We start from the raw sequence: 18,384 nt of genomic DNA, 5'->3' as shown, positions 1-18,384 counted from the left end.
CACATTGAACATATTTATTTTTTAACCTTTTACTGTGCATTTGTTTCTGTTCTTTCTTTTTGCATATATCATATGGAACTAACAAGTGTATATAAGAATGTGAATTTTTCACTGTTTTAGGCAGTCCAAAGGAATTGGTGTCCAAATTTCGACTGACTTATTCAATGATACTGAGACTCTTACGTGTAGAGAAGATTTCTGTGGAAGACATGATGTCCCGATCATTCATGGAATCTGGGAAAAAGCAAAAAGAGGAGAAGATAAAGAAAGATTTGCAGGAAGTGGAAAGTAAATTGGCTGAGCAACCTTCACAGTCATATCTTGGCTCCCTCTTCTCAGAAATGGCAGCATTTTATGATGTAGCTACAGAATATATTGAACTGTTGAACACATTGAGGGTATGTACTTGTTGTCTTTGCTGTTAGTTGATAAAAGGACAAGACTGACATGAAGAGAAAAATTCCCTTGGGCCATGTTTGTAATTCTGTGTTTGAATTCTTCTTCTTACTTTTTTTTATTTATTTATTTACTTATTTATATCTAAAAACAAAGATGATGTAACTTACCAAATGAAAGCATTGGTATGTTGATAGAGACACTAACAAACACAAACACACACACACACACACGCACGCACACACAAAATTCAAGCTTTCGCAACCCACGGTTGCTTCATCAGGAAAGAGGGAAGGAGAGGGAAAGATGAACGGATGTGGGTTTTAAGGGAGAGGGTAAGGAGTCATTCCAACCCCGGAAGCGGAAAGACTTCCCTTAGGGGGAAAAAGGGACAGGTATACATTCGCGCATACACACACACACACACACACACACACACACACATCCATCCCCACATACACAGACACAAGCAGACATATATGTGTGTGTGTGTGTGTGTGTGTGTGTGTGTGTGTGTGTGTGTGTGAGTGAGTGTATACCTGTCCCTTTTTCCCCCTAAGGTAAGTCTTTCCGCTCCTGGGATGGGAATGACTCCTTACCCTCTCCCTTAAAACACACATCCTTTCGTCTTTCCTTCTCCTTCCCTCTTTCCTGATGAGCAACCGTGGGTTGCGAAAGCTTGAATTTTGTGTGTATGTTTGTGTTTGTTAGTGTCTCTATCAACATATCAAAGCTTTCATTTGGTAAGTTACATCATCTTTGCTTTTAGATATATTTTTCGCACGTGGAATGTTTCCCTCTATTATATTTACTTATTTATTTGCTTTTAAATGTGACAAAACATGTACGAGCGTAAAAGTATGAGACTGTACATATAATTCTTTTGAAACCCAAGTTAACAGCATAACACTGTGGATTTAAAATGCACACATTCTTAACTTACACAGTTACATTTATAGGAAAAAGCACTGATAGTACAGTGCTTTAGATCTTATTTTTACTCAGCTCCATGATTCAGTTCTGGGTCAAATGGACACCTACAGATGCCATTTCTTCTGAGCCCTCTTAAATTTTTCAACCACCCCCTTTTTGAGCTCAGTGATTAAAAAGGAGTGTAGTACATGACTCCTTTGACTCATGGATTGCTTTCCATAGTCTGTCTCTTCTCGAGTATAAGTGAAAATCTTCTCTCCTCCATGTATTTTATCATGAAATTCCATATTTCTGCTAGTAAATTTTATGTCCTCTATTACTATTTTAATTGTTTAGTACATGCACATTGCATATACGGTCGAAAATTAAAATTTATAAATAAATCTTTGCATGTAGTTCTCAATTTGACTTTAGCTACTATCCTCAATGCTTCCTTCTGCAATACGAAGACTTCATTCATGGATATTTGACATGTTTCGCCCGTAGTAAAATATCATATGACAGAAAACGGTACACAGGTCCAAAATATATTATCCATTCTCTTTCTAAATTTAGATATGAGGTTATCCTTCTTCAAGCATATAAACTAGTTGTTAGTATTAGATTTATTACACTGAACTAGTGTCCTTTAGAATGAATGACAAAACACAGAGAATGCATATAATGATGAACAAAGAGTAAATGTGTACACATCTCTGAAAACTAGAAACTTTATCCTTAAGCATGCTGAAGCTAATTGGAAGCACGGAAAACCTTTACAACACCCTTGCTGTTTCAGCAATTGTGTATGTCCTTTTACATTATTAAGTTTTGCAAATAAATAAAGAAATTTATTTTTGCTACATGATGTCACCAGTTTAATCAGCATCTGAACAAACTACTTTAGTTATCGAACACTGCTGGAGTACTTTATACCATCATCTTCTGTTTCAGTCAGATACCAGAAAACTCTCTTTACCACTTGCTGATATGCCTTATTATGATCATTCAGAAACCAGCTCACACTGTTGACAAATGAAATGCCTGGTTGTGGGTGGATAAGAGGCAAAAGCATAAGTGATCTTACTGCTCATGGTACAGTATTTTCTCAACCTTGGATTGTTTTCTTGGTGGATAATAAATATACATTAGGATCGGCTGGAACACTTAAACCATTTGCATCACTCATTCCAAACTCTTCAATTATTATTTTTGTGTCAGTGTACAATATTAACATTTTCTTTCATGCGTGGTCTCACTCACTCCCACTTCCATCTCTGATAGTAATCTCACGAAACAATGATCATCTCTGATTATAATACAAAAAGATTTGTCTGGTGATGTGACAGCTTTATGAATTGCTTCTCTCTATTTTGATGCCATAAGCCCATCATCTGCATATAATGCTAAAATAACAACTACACCACTGATTTTACCATGTAACAAATGGGGATCAGTGTCATCTGTTTGAAAATTAAGCTGAAAAAGAATATTTAAAAACTTCTTGTTTTAGCATGAAGGAACCTGCTTGAGCTTGTATAGTGACATCTCAAGCTTTCAGACCACAGGATACTTTGTGACAATACCACCCCCTCAGATAGTTGCCATGTAGAAATGCAGTGCAAATGTGAACTGTATCATCTCTAGATTTTATTATGTGACAGTTCCCAGGAAAACTCTTTAAGAGTCATACTGTATAGTTGACATACTCCTGTTTGAAGCTTTTCACACAAAGCTGTTATTTCTAGAGAGCAATATTCCCTTTGGCATCAGATAAGACTTTGAAAGATCCACTTTGAACCAGTAACTTGCTGACTACTCGTTTTAGGAACAATCTTCCAAGTTTTGTTCTCCTCATGAGATTCCAGTTCCTTTGCACATTGTGTTTCTTGAGCATTTTGAGTTAGGAACAGAAACTGCTTCCCTGAAACTATTAGACGCATAATATTTGATGAAATCAGCTTCACATCTTTCTCACTTAAAATTTCTAGACACAGAACATTCCCTTGAGAATGATGTAAACATGTGCAAAAGAATAAAAGACTGTGTGCTGGTCAGAAGCAGCAAAGATAGTAAAACATCAGGCATATGAAAACATTATATCAGCAAACAGGGTATACTACACAACACTCCCACTCTTGTTTGTTGGTTTTAAAGACTCAAACAATGATGATTTACAATTAGCCTGAAACTTTCCTTCTGACAGTGCTTCTGTAAACCAGGTACCAGTTGATCTTCTGGCTTAACATAAGAAACAATAACAGTATCATAATTTATTTTTTCACGAACATTATGGGACTTTATATCGATATATTTAATCCTTTTGTGATGTTCATTGTTTCTCATTAATAGTAATGCACTTTGGTTGTCAACAAGAAATGGTGTAGGTTGCCCCATGTTAACTCCAAGCTCCTTTAACAGTGTACAAAGCCAGTTGATTTCAGTAACTGTATCAGATGCTGCAACATAATCTGCTTCTTTCATAGATCTGGCTACACATTTTTGCCTACAAGATGTCCATGTAATGTGTTCGCTGATCAGTGCCTGTTGTTGAATAGCGAGTATCAATTATTACCTTATAAATAAATAAAAAAACGTTTTTTATTTTAAATTCAGTGCATTAGTATTTGTAAAATGACTCTTAGTGTTCATTAAAAATGACGATCATTCCACTTGGGACCTGTGGAATGGTACATTAGCTTATTTGTTTTAGTTGTAAATATTTGTCATGTATTGTTGTTTTTCTGACATGTTCCACATCCAGGAGGACCTCCTCACTACGGATCAATTGGAATGAAAGTAAATCTAATCTAATCTAATCTAATATAATCTAATATCTCCAGCAAAATCAGCATCTAAATGCATATGAAGTTTTAGTTGATTACTATAGTGTTCAATTCTGCTGTCTGTTGTACCTTGAAGATATTTTAGGATTTGTTTAACACCAGTCCAATGCTCAGACCCAGAGTTGTTAAGAAACTGACTGACTTAACTTGGCAGAAAAATATCAGGTCATGTCACTGTGTCAGCAAACGTCAGTCTACCTACAGCCTCATGAAATGGAACATTTTCCATAGTTTTCTTGTCTTCATTCACTAGGCACTATCCTAAATGCAACAGTAACCTTAAACTGCAATCAGTGGATGTTGCATAGGGCTTGCAACTGTTCATGTTAAATTTTTCTGAGGATGACTAATGTAGCCTTCTTCATAGATAAACAGTTCTTTACTTTCATGGTCTTACTTGATTTCCAATCCCAAAGAGTAACAGGGATTGTCAGCCACAATTTCAAAACACATTTTGAGTTATTCAAGTATTTTATTTGTAATTGCTGTTGCTTTACTCATAATCAGTCCAGCATCAACAAAAATAATCAAAAATACTTCTTGGTCGTCAGCTTGAGCACTACATACTCAGTTATCTGAATGAAGCTGTTTGAAATCAAAACACTTAAAAAAATTGAAAAAAATTTTTGATTCCAGCATCAAGGAAGCTGCTTCAGCAAAAAAATCCTTTTGTTCAATTTTTGTACTAAATTTGCATTTTCACTAATGAAGCCTTCAGGATGTTTCATGAATATCTCCTTGCAAATCACCATTGGGAAAATAAGTTTTCATATAAAATTGCTTCATGTCCATATCGTGCACTCCTGCCAAAGCCAAAAGAATGTGAATTGATCCATACCAAACAGCAGGTGAATAGGTTTCTCCATAATCAAGTCCAGTTTTCTGAGAATAGCCTTTTGCACATAATCTAGCTTTATACCTCATTAAGCTACCACTTATTTTACGTTTAATTTTGTGAAACCACTTACAACCAACAGTGTGGCAGTCTGGAGATAGATACACTAAAACCCAGGTATTATTTAGATCCAATGAAGATATTGCATCTCAGAGCCTCCGTGCCATTGCGTCCCTGAAAGTTTGCTCATGATCAATAATTGCTGCATAAATCAGATAATTTCAGAAATGAACAGGAGCGCAAAACTCATCATAATGCCTGAAGTTTTTTCCCTGTTTGAGAAGCCTAATCAGTAACATAGGCTTCATGGTCTTGCACAAATTCCTCCTTGTTTTCAACAGGTTGTTGAAATTCATGTCAGGAAACTGTATTCGTATATAATGTTGTTGGCCTTGAGTTCTGTAGGATATCCTGTGGCATTTTCATTGAAAATAACATCTTGTGACACAGTTGTCTTCCTTGTTACAGGATCATACAGCCTATAATTGTTATTGTAACCAATCAGTACCATCTTCTTTGAGTTACTTGGAAATTTAGATTTAAATTGTTTGCCAGTATGCATAAAGCATTCAGCACCAAATCTTCTCATATGCTTTAATGCTCATTTCTTCCTAAACCATTTCTCATAAGGCACCTCCACTGACAAAACCGTTTGTATGAATTTCTAGTGGGGCAATTGGTTTCTCCCACCACCCGTACATATAATGATGGCCTCCATTTGGCCACTGGTGCCTTTTACACTAGCTCAGTTGAGAGTCTGTTTGCTGAACTTCCACTGTGACTTTCTCCTCAGGAGGTATGCATGCCGTTTGCCATGCTTGGCCAGCTATCCTACGCCGCCTCCTTCGATGACTCCTTTGATTGCCAGTATGGGGTGCGTCCCTCTTCTCTGTTGCCTCCTGGAGTCTGCTTTTGGCTGTTGCTCTGGTGGCTTAACTTGACACTATCTGCAATTTCCTGGTGATGTGAACCCTTCACCACCTTGGCTTTGTGCAGTGGCCCATGTTCACCTTGGCCTTCATTTGCTTCCTAAGAGCTTACTCCAGCCTCGCTCAGTCACCTTCAATTTCATGACCTTCGCATGGAACTTTGCAGTAGTACTTTTGTGTACACTGATGGCTCTTGGATTGCCCATGGTGTCGAGTGCGTCTTCATCATTGGCACTGACGTTTTTCGGTATCAGCTTCCGGTACACTGCTCAGTATTTACAGCAGAGTCCTTTGCTCTGTATCAGGCCGCAGAGTACATCCAGCGACACAGGCTTTTCAATTATGTCCTCTTCTCAGACACTCTCAGTGCCCTTCAAAAGTCTCTGTGCACTGTACACTGCTCATCCCTTAGTGCAACGGATCCAGGAAAATGGTCACTTGCTCACTCTATATAGAGGCACTGTGATGTTTTTGTGGGTTCTTGGTCATGTGGGTCTGCCAAGAAATGAGGCTGCTGGCACTGCTGCCAAGGCTGCAGTCCTCATACCTCAGCCCACTAGTTCCTATATTCCCACTGATGATCTCTGTGATGCTGTCTGTCAGGAGGTGGTGTCACTTTGGCATCACCATTGGTCCTCCCTTCGTGATAAGCTCCACATTATTAAGCCTCTCCCAGCGGCTTGGACGACCTTCTCTCTGCCCTCCTGCTGTGAGGAAGTCATTTTAACTAGATTGCATACTGGGCACTGCATTTTTAGCCGTTGCCTTTCGTGAAGTGGTGCTCCCCAACCACTTTGCGTACATTATGCCCATATTTTAACTGTCTGCCATTTCCTGACAGAATGCCCATTTTTTAACTGTTTACGTTCCTACTTGGGTTTTCCATCTGAGTTATTGGCTGTTTTAGTGAACGGCACGTGGGCTGTCAACCGGGATTTTACTTTTTATCCTTCATAGCAATATGGCAAAGGCCATTTAATTTTTAGTTCTGAACCTCCGTTTCTCTGTAATGTATTTTATAGACCTTTTTCCATGTCCCTGTTTTTAGCTGTCTTCTCTTGCGTCTATTGGGACTGACATGTAGTCGTTTTTAACTCCTCTCTGTCTTCGTGTTCTATAGTTTTGATTTGGGCTCATATGACCCCAGTTGTTTCTGTGCCCGAAAACAAAACAATCCAATCATAAGGCACCTCATCACAATTAGGCTTACATGTACAGTGATTTAATGTACAGACTGCTGTACTGCCAACTCTGTCCAAAGAGTATTTGGAAGACCAGAATCGATAAGCATTGTTCAAGCACTTTTCACTATAGATCTGATTTCAGATTTAGATTTACCATTCTGCTCTGATGTATATGGTGAACCAGTTTCATGGATGATACCAGGCTTCTTGAAGTGGTTATGAAGCTTATAATTAACCAAGTCTGTTCCATTTACAGTACTAATAACTTAAAGCTTAATCCTTTCTTTCCCTTCCCCCAACTGTTGAAGCCCCGAGAACATAGAAGCAACATCACTTGGTCTTGAGAAAATATACAAACCCATATGAAGTACAGTCATCTTCAAATACAACAAAATAGTTGGGTCCACCTAGTGATGTGACCTAGTGATGTGTGTGGTATCTCTCCACATACATCAGCATGAATAAGTTCTTCTGGAGCACAGGCATGAGTCTGAAAACTTGATCTAAATCCCTTCCTATGCAGTTTATATCATATTGACATGTTTCACAGAAAACTTAAAAGCTTACATAAGGCATTTGATTTTATTTCTGGAATCAAACCACAGTTGGGCACTTTCTTTAAGTTTTTGGAATTGACATCTCCCAACCTCTTGTGCAATAAGTCAGATGATGCACAATTTCTTGTTCCACATTGCCCATACAAAATAACATCCCGTAACACTGATTTTCAGCTTTTACACCACTTGCCCCCAGCCCCTCACCAAGTACATTGATCTTATTGTTTGTTAAATATGACTTCCAAACTAGTTACACACAATGTATTTTCCAGTGTACGAGGTTCCCTTACACCATTTACTAGTGCATTCAACTTGACTGATCCAATACCTTGAGCATTCACATTTGAATTATCTCTTATGTGAACAGGAACTTCAAACTTCTCTTGTGGTTTAAGCATTAAAAACCATTCCTTGTGTGACATCATGTGTTTTGATGTAGTGCTATCAGCAAGTCAAACATTTTCACAATTAGTAGCTGAAATGTTCCTAATTTCTGCACTCAGAGCTTGATACTTCCATAAATGAAAATTACCTCCATCAGATTTTTTGGTGCTGAAAAGCTTCATTCACTACATCTTTTACTTTTTCACTTTCCAAGTAAAGCCTTCAGTGTAACTGAATGCCCTTTGGAGATTTGATTGATGCAAAGAAAGTAAAGCCTTATCACAGTAAATTAATGTTTTTCTGGTGTTATTACCTATTGGACAGGCTGTAATTAAATTGTAACAATATATGATGAATGAATTTCATTTCTTGAATAAAACAAACACACTCAAGGCACAGAACATTTCCTTGAAAACAATGTAAACATATGCAAAAGAATAAAGACCGTGTGCTGGTCAGCAGCAGCAAAGATAGTTGAACATCAGGTAGACAAAGACATTGTATCAGCACAGTAAGCCATGCTAGGCAATACCTGCAAATGGTAGAGAGATATTGTAGCCATGTCGATTGTATTTGACTAGGTTGCTCTTTTGTTAGCTGTTGTGCTGCTCTTATATCAGTTTGTGGAGGCTCTGTCTCTTCCTGTACTTGTAATGGCCCAATGTGAGCTTGCTCGTCATGATCCATGAATTCTCGTTTGTCATCATAAGTGATCTCCAGGCATATGTCATCAACTTCTTGTGTTGCTGGTGTTGTGCTGCTACTAATTGAATGTGACATCTCAGGATCCATACATAAACTTTCTGATTTGTGGGGTAAAAAGCTTTTGTCAGTTCTCCTTGGTACTCAACAAATATAACTTTTTGGGCTCTGGCATTGTGTCAACAGTTTTTAGATTGTCTCTCTTGGATCTGCCATTCTGTTGCCATTCTGTTGTGGTGTGTATGGAGTGGTAATTTCCAGCTATACTGCAAGGTTTCTGAGAAGCTGTTTCATGTCACAATTAATGCACTCAGTAGTATTGTTCACAGACAGTGTTTTGATTCTTTCACCAAACTTGTTCAATGCTAGAGTGTTAAATTCATGAAACTGATAAGTATTATTTGATTTGTTTCTGAGAAAATAAATGATTGTGTATCTAGTTGCATTTTTTAATGTGACAAAAACTTTACACCCCCAACTGATTCAAGTGATATTGAACTGCAGATGTACAAAAGCATAAATTCACAAGTGTTTGAAGAACAAATTATGTCTTAGGTGTTGAAGTGAAGTCTAGCTGACAGGGCTGTATTAAGGCCTTCAACAATCGCCTTGACCAACATATGCTGAAGTGTCAATCTTATTGACGTGCATGTTTTGCATACCACTGTTTCAGGCTATACATTGCAACAATTACTTCATCACTTGCTCAAATGGATTTCATAATGAAAAACAACCTGTAAATAGTGTTTCCTTGCTGCACAGCTTCTGCCGCAGTATCATTGTTGTGCAGTAATATAACTTGATCTTCTTCAAAAAATGCAGAGATTTTCTCTGAAGTACATATTCTGATACTAAACAAGTTCTTGTTAGTAGCTACTATGTGCAAAATACAAAATGTATAAGATGTACCTCACTCCATTTATCGTCAACTTATTTGTTGACAATTTTAGTTCCCATTCAGGTGATTTCACATTCTTTATTATTGTTGAGTGATACACGTTCTGTTACAGACCAAAACTACGAGAAATATACCCATTGAAATATCAAGTGACATAACATACCACTATCCATCAACTATACGTCAGATTGTACTCGAATCGTTTCACACAAGTCTCACATGACATTTTGGCAACAGGACATATTTTATCTGTCGAGACAATAAGTGTACTGTCATATATGTCTTTGACACATTTATGTTTCGCCACACATCACTTTTTCTTCCAGCAGTCCTGAGCAAAATGACCACACTTTTTGCTGTAAGAATACTCATATTTTTTGCTGTTGCTAACAGTTGGTTTTATGAGATTAAATTGACTTTTTATTTTGCTTAGCGATCACAAGTGCCGAAAACTTACCGAATTTATCATCCATGACCAATTGGTACTCTACTGTAATAAGCATTCCATCAGTATTTCCACATTTTGTTGATCAGTTGGCATGCTATTTTAAATGCATTGTAACTTAAAGTCAATGATACGGTGATTTGCATCATTGTCGCTACGTCTGATACACTTTCTCAAACATTTTGGAGCTGCGATGGCAGATTTTGGACTATAGCTATGTGCATAATGACCAAATCATTTGTATCTATCTGATGGACATGAAAATGCTACATTAATGTTAACTTACTTGTTTCTGATTGTTAGTTTTGAACAAAACTCAACTTATTCCAGAATGCATATGTTATTTCACAAGCTAATGGTTTTTACAATTGATCTTTGTCTAATGATGTGGAAATTTCAGTCTGGAACCACGTGACCGCTACGGTCGCAGGTTCGAATCCTGCCTCGGGCATGGATGTGTGTGATGTCCTTAGGTTAGTTAGGTTTAATTAGTTCTAAGTTCTAGGCGACTGATGACCTCAGAAGTTAAGTCGAATAGTGCTCAGAGCCATTTGAACCATTATTCTCACTCAATGTTGCGATACACCTCCCACAAAATTTCTTCAGCCATTGTAGATTATTTTTTGTTAAAGCACATCACAAGCAGGGTAACAATATTTTGCCTAGTAACTACAACTGACAGTGTTTCTCTGAGTAACTTCTCGTGCTACCACTTGTCCAGTTCTCTCAGGTAAAGCACACACTGGGTCTTTTATAGATCATGCCATGTAGGAAGGCAGAGAGTCACGGCAACAGGTGAGTTTGGAGGGGATGATGTTTCTGTAGCGCAGTGGCAGTGTGTGAGCAAACCATGTCCACTTTGCCAGTGTGTGTTGCTGCACACAATTGTCAGGTGCATCTACCTGTGAACATGGTATTATACATTCATATCTATGAGAAGAAAATAAATTTTAAAACCGATTTGAACCAACTGTCTGCATGAGAGATGTGCTGCTCCACAGCTTGCGTGTGATGCTGGAAGGCAAGAACAGCTGACACAACTTTATGAATATGTCAAAATGCAATTTTTCTCAAAAAGAGAATTGTATAAAGCTAAGGTCATCGAAACTGGCTACAAGATTTATCATCAAACACCAACCAAAATCATTATTAATTTTGTGTGTGTGTGTGTGTGTGTGTGTGTGTGTGTGTGTGTGTGTGTGTGTGTGTGTGTGTATTTTTGCCTGCAGTTACGTGTAAATCACTGTACACAAAATAAAATTACTGGTAGCAAAGACTCGGGCAAAAGACTATCGTGTAAATGGCCAGTGTGTTGAGTGAGAGACCACATTTATGATAAATGGAAGAAGCAAACAACTAATCATCTTCTTAGAATAAGTCAAGGGAATGCTTCATGATAACATTGAGAACCACTGATATCTCAACGGGTAATCTCTCTGTCGTTTTCCAGTTTGTGCCTTAAAAATGACTGGGGTTACCTGTCAAGATATCAGAGTTTTTGATTACTTTCATTCTTGCAAGTCATTAGAGCATAATGCATGCTGGGAAAAGCTAAAATTTCACAATTAGCTAGCTCCTTCTCCTTGGGCAATAAGTTCAAAATTGTAGTTATAACACTCAAAAGCGAATGCCTGCATACTCCTTAGGGTGAAAATTACCAATCAATAAATGATACGAAATTCTCATGTACTATTAAATTGCTGTGTTGACAAACAAAAACATTTTTTAATTCACGGGTCATTAAAACCAAGATTTATTATTACCTTACCTTGTACCAATGTCTAAATCGTAATACAATCATGACTGCTGTCTGAGTCCATATCTGAACTTATGATTACAAATTTGTGATGATAGGTTCAAGGTTATATCAGTGGTAGACAATGAAAACCTTGTAACTCTATTTTGTTAAATTTTGCAGGATAAGCAAAAATGATTTCTTAAAAAATATAGAAAGTATATCTAAAAAAAGATGATGTGACTTACCAAACGAAAGCGCTGGCAGGTCGATAGACACACAAACAAACACAAACATACACACAAAATTCAAGCTTTCGCAACAAACTGTTGCCTCATCAGGAAAGAGGGAAGGAGAGGGAAAGACGAAAGGATGTGGGTTTTAAGGGAGAGGGTAAGGAGTCATTCCAATCCCGGGAGCGGAAAGACTTACCTTAGGGGGAAAAAAGGATGGGTATACACTCGCACACACACACATATCCATCCACACATATACAGACACAAGCAGACATATTTAAAGGTAAAGAGTTTGGGTAGAGACGTCAGTCGAGGCGGAAGTGCAGAGGCAAAGATGTTGTTGAATGACAGGTGAGGTATGAGTGGCGGCAACTTGAAATTAGCGGAGATTTAGGCCTGGTGGGTAACGGGAAGAGAGGATATATTGAAGAGCAAGTTCCCATCTCCGGAGTTCGGATAGGTTGGTGTTGGTGGGAAGTATCCAGATAACCCGGACGGTGTAACACTGTGCCAAGATGTGCTGGCCGTGCACCAAGGCATGTTTAGCCACAGGGTGATCCTCATTACCAACAAACACTGTCTGCCTGTGTCCATTCATGCGAATGGACAGTTTGTTGTTGGTCATTCCCACATAGAATGCATCACAGTGTAGGCAGGTCAGTTGGTAAATCACGTGGGTGCTTTCACACGTGGCTCTGCCTTTGATCGTGTACACCTTCCGGGTTACAGGACTGGAGTAGGTGGTGGTGGGAGGGTGCATGGGACAGGTTTTACACCGGGGGCGGTTACAAGGATAGGAGCCAGAGGGTAGGGAAGGTGGTTTGGGGATTTCATAGGGATGAACTAACAGGTTACGAAGGTTAGGTGAAAGGCGGAAAGACACTCTTGGTGGAGTGGGGAGGATTTCATGAAGGATGGATCTCATTTCAGGGCAGGATTTGAGGAAGTTGTATCCCTGCTGGAGAGCCACATTCAGAGTCTGGTCCAGTCCCGGAAAGTATCCTGTCAGAAGTGGGGCACTTTTGTGGTTCTTCTGTGGGAGGTTCTGGGTTTGAGGGGATGAGGAAGTGGCCCTGGTTATTTGCTTCTGTACCAGGTCGGGAGGGTAGTTACGGGATTCGAAAGCTGTTTTCAGGTTGTTGGTGTAATGGTTCAGGGATTCCGGACTGGAGCAGATTCGTTTGTCACGAAGACCTAGGCTGTAAGGAAGGGACCGTTTGATGTGGAATGGGTGGCAGCTGTCATAATGCAGGTACTGTTGCTTGTTGGTGGGTTTGATGTGGACGGACGTGTGAAGCTGGCCATTGGACAGATGGAGGTCAACGTCAAGGAAAGTGGCATGGGATTTGGAGTAGGACCAGGTGAATCTGATGGAACCAAAGGAGTTGAGGTTGGAGAGGAAATTCTGGAGTTCTTCTTCACTGTGAGTCCAGATCATAAAGATGTCATCAATAAATCTGTGCCAAACTTTGGGTTGGCAGGCCTGGGTAACCAAGAAGGCTTCCTCTAAGCGACCTATGAATAGGTTGGCGTACGAGGGGGCCATCCTGGTGCCCATGGCTGTTCCCTTTAATTATTGGTATGTCTGGCCTTCGAAAGTGAAGAAGTTGTGGGTCAGGATGAAGCTGGCTAAGGTAATGAGGAAAGAGGTTTTCGGTAGGGTGGCAGGTGATCGGCGTGAAAGAAAATGCTCCATCGCAGCGAGGCCCTGGACGTGCGGAATATTTGTGTATAAGGAAGTGGCATCAATGGTTACAAGGATGGTTTCCGGGGGTAACAGATTGGGTAAGGATTCCAAGCGTTCGAGAAAGTGGTTGGTGCCTTTGATGAAGGATGGGAGACTGCATGTAATGGGTTGAAGGTGTTGATCTACGTAGGCAGAGATACGTTTCCCAAGTGGAATGTTTCCCTCTATTATATTAAAATATAGAAAGTGATAGACGTAACATTGCTACATGAGTAATTACATAGTAGAAGCCTAGTTATTGACAAATTAGAAAATCCCACACACTTTCAAATCTCTCTTTGATAAAGAAGCTACTAGTTTCTGGAATTAAGAGATTTTCACAGACATATGGAGTTAAGAGGTTTTCATTGCCTACCACCAACATCTGCCTTCACCTCTTTATCAAAGACCTCTTCCAAAAGCAATGCAGCATGCAGCATCAATCTGCTCATGCTGAAGGGAAGATGCTGTCTATTACTTCATGCTCAAGCATTTATTAGCTGCATTGTCTTGTTCTTTTCCACCACATAATTTTTAACCAGTGCCCAAATTAATCCAACCCGATTATACTGAGAGGGGTATGGGTTAAACACAAAATTGTGTAACCCCATTCATGTGAAAAAAAAGAAGAAGAAGAAAGAAAACAACAAAGTTTGTACATGTTGTCGAACAACTCGTCTAAATTAACGAGCTGCAGGAGTTCGATGCAAGCCTGATTTATACTGTGCAGAGCAGTTTTATATTTTAAGCCAGAGCACAATACCTGCTTTTCTGGTGTTTGTACTTCGTTTTCTGTCTGTAACAGCATTGACCATTACAGTAACCAACTTCAGAGCAAGATATGGCAAGAACTATTTAGTGAACCAGTTCTTGAAATTGACAGCATTCATTTCCACATTTTAATCGCTGGTGCTCTCTCCCTCTCCCTCTCCCCCCCTCCCTCCCTCCCTCCCCCCTCCCTCCCTCCCCCCTCCCTCCCTCCCTCCCTCCCTCCCTCCCTCCCCCCCTTGCCCTTCCTCCCTCCCTCCCTCCCTCCCTCCCTCCCTCCCTCCCTCCCCCCCCTTGCCCTTCCCCCTCTCTCCCACTCTCCCCCCTCCCTCCCTCCCTCTCACCTAAATACAAGTTTTATCTCAAGAACAAAACTAGAAGAAGAGCCGTAATGCTTAATAATTGCCAAGAACTTTTTCCTGTGAGGACCTTAAAACCACCACACACGATTTTGATTCACCCATGTCTCACCAAGGTGATGTGCTGTTGAATGACCTTCTTCTCTTATTATGTGCATTGTTCCAAGGAATGTGGCTTGTGCTATCACCTTTTCCATTGAAAACTTTCGCCCATCTTTCCTTTTTACATAGTTGAAACCAAGGCCTTTTAAAATTCATTGTACTGATGAAGTGCTTGCTTTGAAGGCAATTTTATCATGCTCAACTGTAACAAGTTTTTGTGATCATACATACCAAATACGGAGTGCCTTAAAACACTCTTCTCAAAACCATTCATTTGTGTTATAGCTTTCGTGCAACATGAAATCAATATTTCCTGGTGTTTCCACAGCTATTCTCTGTACAGTTCATTCTTGTATCTTCAAAAGTTGACTAAAATGTCAAATAGGAGTCCCACTTTCAGATTCACATTTTAAAAAGCTATAAACACAGTAAATAAAACTTCCTGGCAGATTAAAACTGTGTGCCGGACCGAGACGCGAACTCGGGACCTTTGCCTTTCGCGGGCAAGTGCTCTACCAACTGAGCTACCCAAGCACGACTCACACCCTTTCCTCACAGCTTTACTTCTGCCAGCATCTCGTCTCCTACCTTCCAAACTTTACAGAAGCTCTCCTGCGAACCATGCAGAACTAGCACTCCTGAAAGAAAGGATATTGCGGAGACATGGCTTAGCCACAGTTGGAAGGACAGATTCAGCATATTGAAAATGGTCGCCGCCAAACTGGTCTACAAGCAGGTGGACCATCCATTTGTTGGGCATGCAGCCCAACATGATGTGCTTCAGTTCAGTGACTGCATTACAGTGGTGCTATATAGATTCTTCCCACCACCACCACCACCACCACCACCACCACCACCACCACCACCAGCTGCCACAGCCTTCCTGAATTGTGCAGGTGGGAATTCTTTCACTACAACATTTTATCCTTGATTCCCATAACCCCTCTGACCTCCCTACCCCTACTACAATACATATGCTTCAACGCACCTACAGGTCCTTTCCTCTATCCTGCTTCTCTCCTCTATCCTGCTTCTCTCCTCTATCCTGCTTCTCTCCTCTATCCTGCTTCTCTCCTCTATCCTGCTTCTCTCCTCTATCCTGCTTCTCTCGTCTATCCTGCTTCTCTCCTCTCCTCTCCCTCACACCACACAACTTCACTGTGCTGCACCTAGCAGCCCTACCCTGTCCCCACCATATCTATGCACACTTCCACAGGCAGCATGAGCATCTCCCCCACCTGTACTCTGCTATGCCTTGCCCTTGCCACCCCATGCCCATTCCTTACCCCTACTCTGCTGTGCCTCCCCCTCTGCTCCCCATGCCCCTTCCTTAACCCTACTACCCACCCCCAGCTGAACTGCTGCTCACATCAAACATAGCCACACCCTTGTGTCCAGAGACATTGGCCATGTATATGTGAGCTGTTGTGGTGTGAATGCTTGAGAGTTCTACTTTGGAAGAAGGACTTCATCCAAAAGCTAAAAATGTTCCTGGGTATGCCTCACAATGCAATATCTGATTTTGGAATTTCTGCCTGAGCGTGATGTAATCCAGCTGGAATCTTTAAGTGTTTCTGCACCTTTTACATGTACACTTCCTCCTCCTGTGATTCTTGAACAGAGTATTCATTATTACAACTATTTATTCACAACTGATACAAAAGAGTATGTTTGCACCTGTTACTGTCCTTCAGAGTAGTCACCAGCATTGTGTAGAACCAGTTGCCAGCGATATCGAGGGTGTAGTATACCGTTAGCAGAGCCTTTTCTGTTGATGATGCGAATGGAGCGGTCTAAAGTTATGGTGATTCTCGTGTACAACTGCGATGGTGTTATCCTAACGCATTATGTTCCTCCAGGCATACTGTCAATGCACAGTATTACTGTTTGTTTTTGGAGCATCACCTGCAACCAGCTTTCCAAAAGAAGCGGCAACACTTTCTGCACAACCCACCTGTCATTTTGCACGACAATTCACGGGCACATGTAATAGCACAAGCTGTGGCTGCTCTGTTCAGTCGATGGGACTGGGAAGTACTGTACGATCCACCTTACTCAGCGGACTTAACTCCTTGTGACTTTGATTTGATTCTGAAGATGAAGGAACCACTTCGTGGCATTCGCTTCAGTACTGTTCCAGAAATTCAACAGGCAGTAGACCGCTCCATTCGCACCATCAACAGAACAAGCTCTGCTAACGGTATACCACACCTTCCACATCACTGGCAATGGGTTCTACACAATGCTGGTGACTACTTTGAAGGACAGTAACAGGTGCAAACATGTAACTCTTTTGTATCGATTGTGAATAAATAGTTGCCACTATTTAAGTTCCAACCCTTATATATTCCTTGTGATCTGTACCTACTTTTCACTTCACTTCCATGATGAAAGCAATATTGCAAATAAAGCAAGAAAACACTGCTGACCATCACAGTTGCCATTAATACTAAAGAAAATTGAGGAGGAGGAGGAGCAGAAGAAGAAGAAGAAGAAATTAGCAAAAGCTCTCTCTTCTATGATGATGGAGTAAGTCATTCATCTGAACACTTAGCTGATAACCAAAGAGAAAACTATGTGTCAAAAGTTGGCAGAATGAAATGTAATGTTTCACTTTCAACAAGGAGAAAAATTGTATTATGAATTTCCCCGCAGTTCACAGAAATAGAAGATGCCACAAATGGCAAAAATGTTTGATCAGGTTGTTACCTTGTAATTGTTGACTGATTAAATTGTTAGCAAACAAGAAAAAAAAATTACTTTGTTGTCCCACACACCATACAACATCCAAATGATGTCAATTGCAATAATTATAGAATATCTTAACTAGAACTGTCATCTGAAAATGAGCTGATTCGAAACAGGTGATAGTACTGACACACAATATTTAATAGTGACTTGTGGCTGTTTTACTTTCAGTAAGAATCATCTTGTATCAGCACACAGTCAGTGTCTCATTACAATATTTTTTGATGTCATAAGAGGTGTGTTGTCATTAATTTGGCAACAGGTACCATAAATAGCTCCTCTTCTCCTATAATTTACTTCGTGATCCGCTCTCTGTTCATGAAGTTCCTCCTTCTCTATTAAAAAATCAAACATGGTGTGCAAATAAATTGGTGAGTAATGTGAAGCTAAGTGGTCCAGGGAAGCCATTTAGACTGGCAGTCTTATACAGTGAAAAGTGAAATCTGATGAACAATACTCAATCAACATTCAAAAACTGCAAGCTTGCTATAAGAAGTAGATATTTCAGAAAAAAGTATACAATCACCAGAGTTTATAGCAGTTTTAGTAACACATGACAGAC

At 39.9% G+C, this 18,384-nt stretch overlaps 1 protein-coding gene across 1 annotated transcript in view; it reads left to right on the top strand.

The window, feature by feature from the left end:
* LOC126481096 (helicase SKI2W) overlaps positions 1 to 18,384 on the top strand; it is a 150,951-nt gene that overhangs the window by 74,640 nt on the left and 57,927 nt on the right. Inside the window, exon 12 of the mRNA XM_050104616.1 lies at positions 121 to 398. Within this exon, the coding sequence (XP_049960573.1) occupies positions 121 to 398 (278 nt within the window). The remainder of the gene's footprint in view (positions 1 to 120; positions 399 to 18,384) is intronic.

Source organism: Schistocerca serialis, chromosome 5 (assembly GCF_023864345.2).
Source record: "Schistocerca serialis cubense isolate TAMUIC-IGC-003099 chromosome 5, iqSchSeri2.2, whole genome shotgun sequence".
NCBI classification, from domain to species: domain Eukaryota; kingdom Metazoa; phylum Arthropoda; class Insecta; order Orthoptera; family Acrididae; genus Schistocerca; species Schistocerca serialis.
The sequence above is the reverse complement of the archived record's forward strand: the minus strand, read 5'-3'. Positions and strand labels throughout refer to the sequence as shown.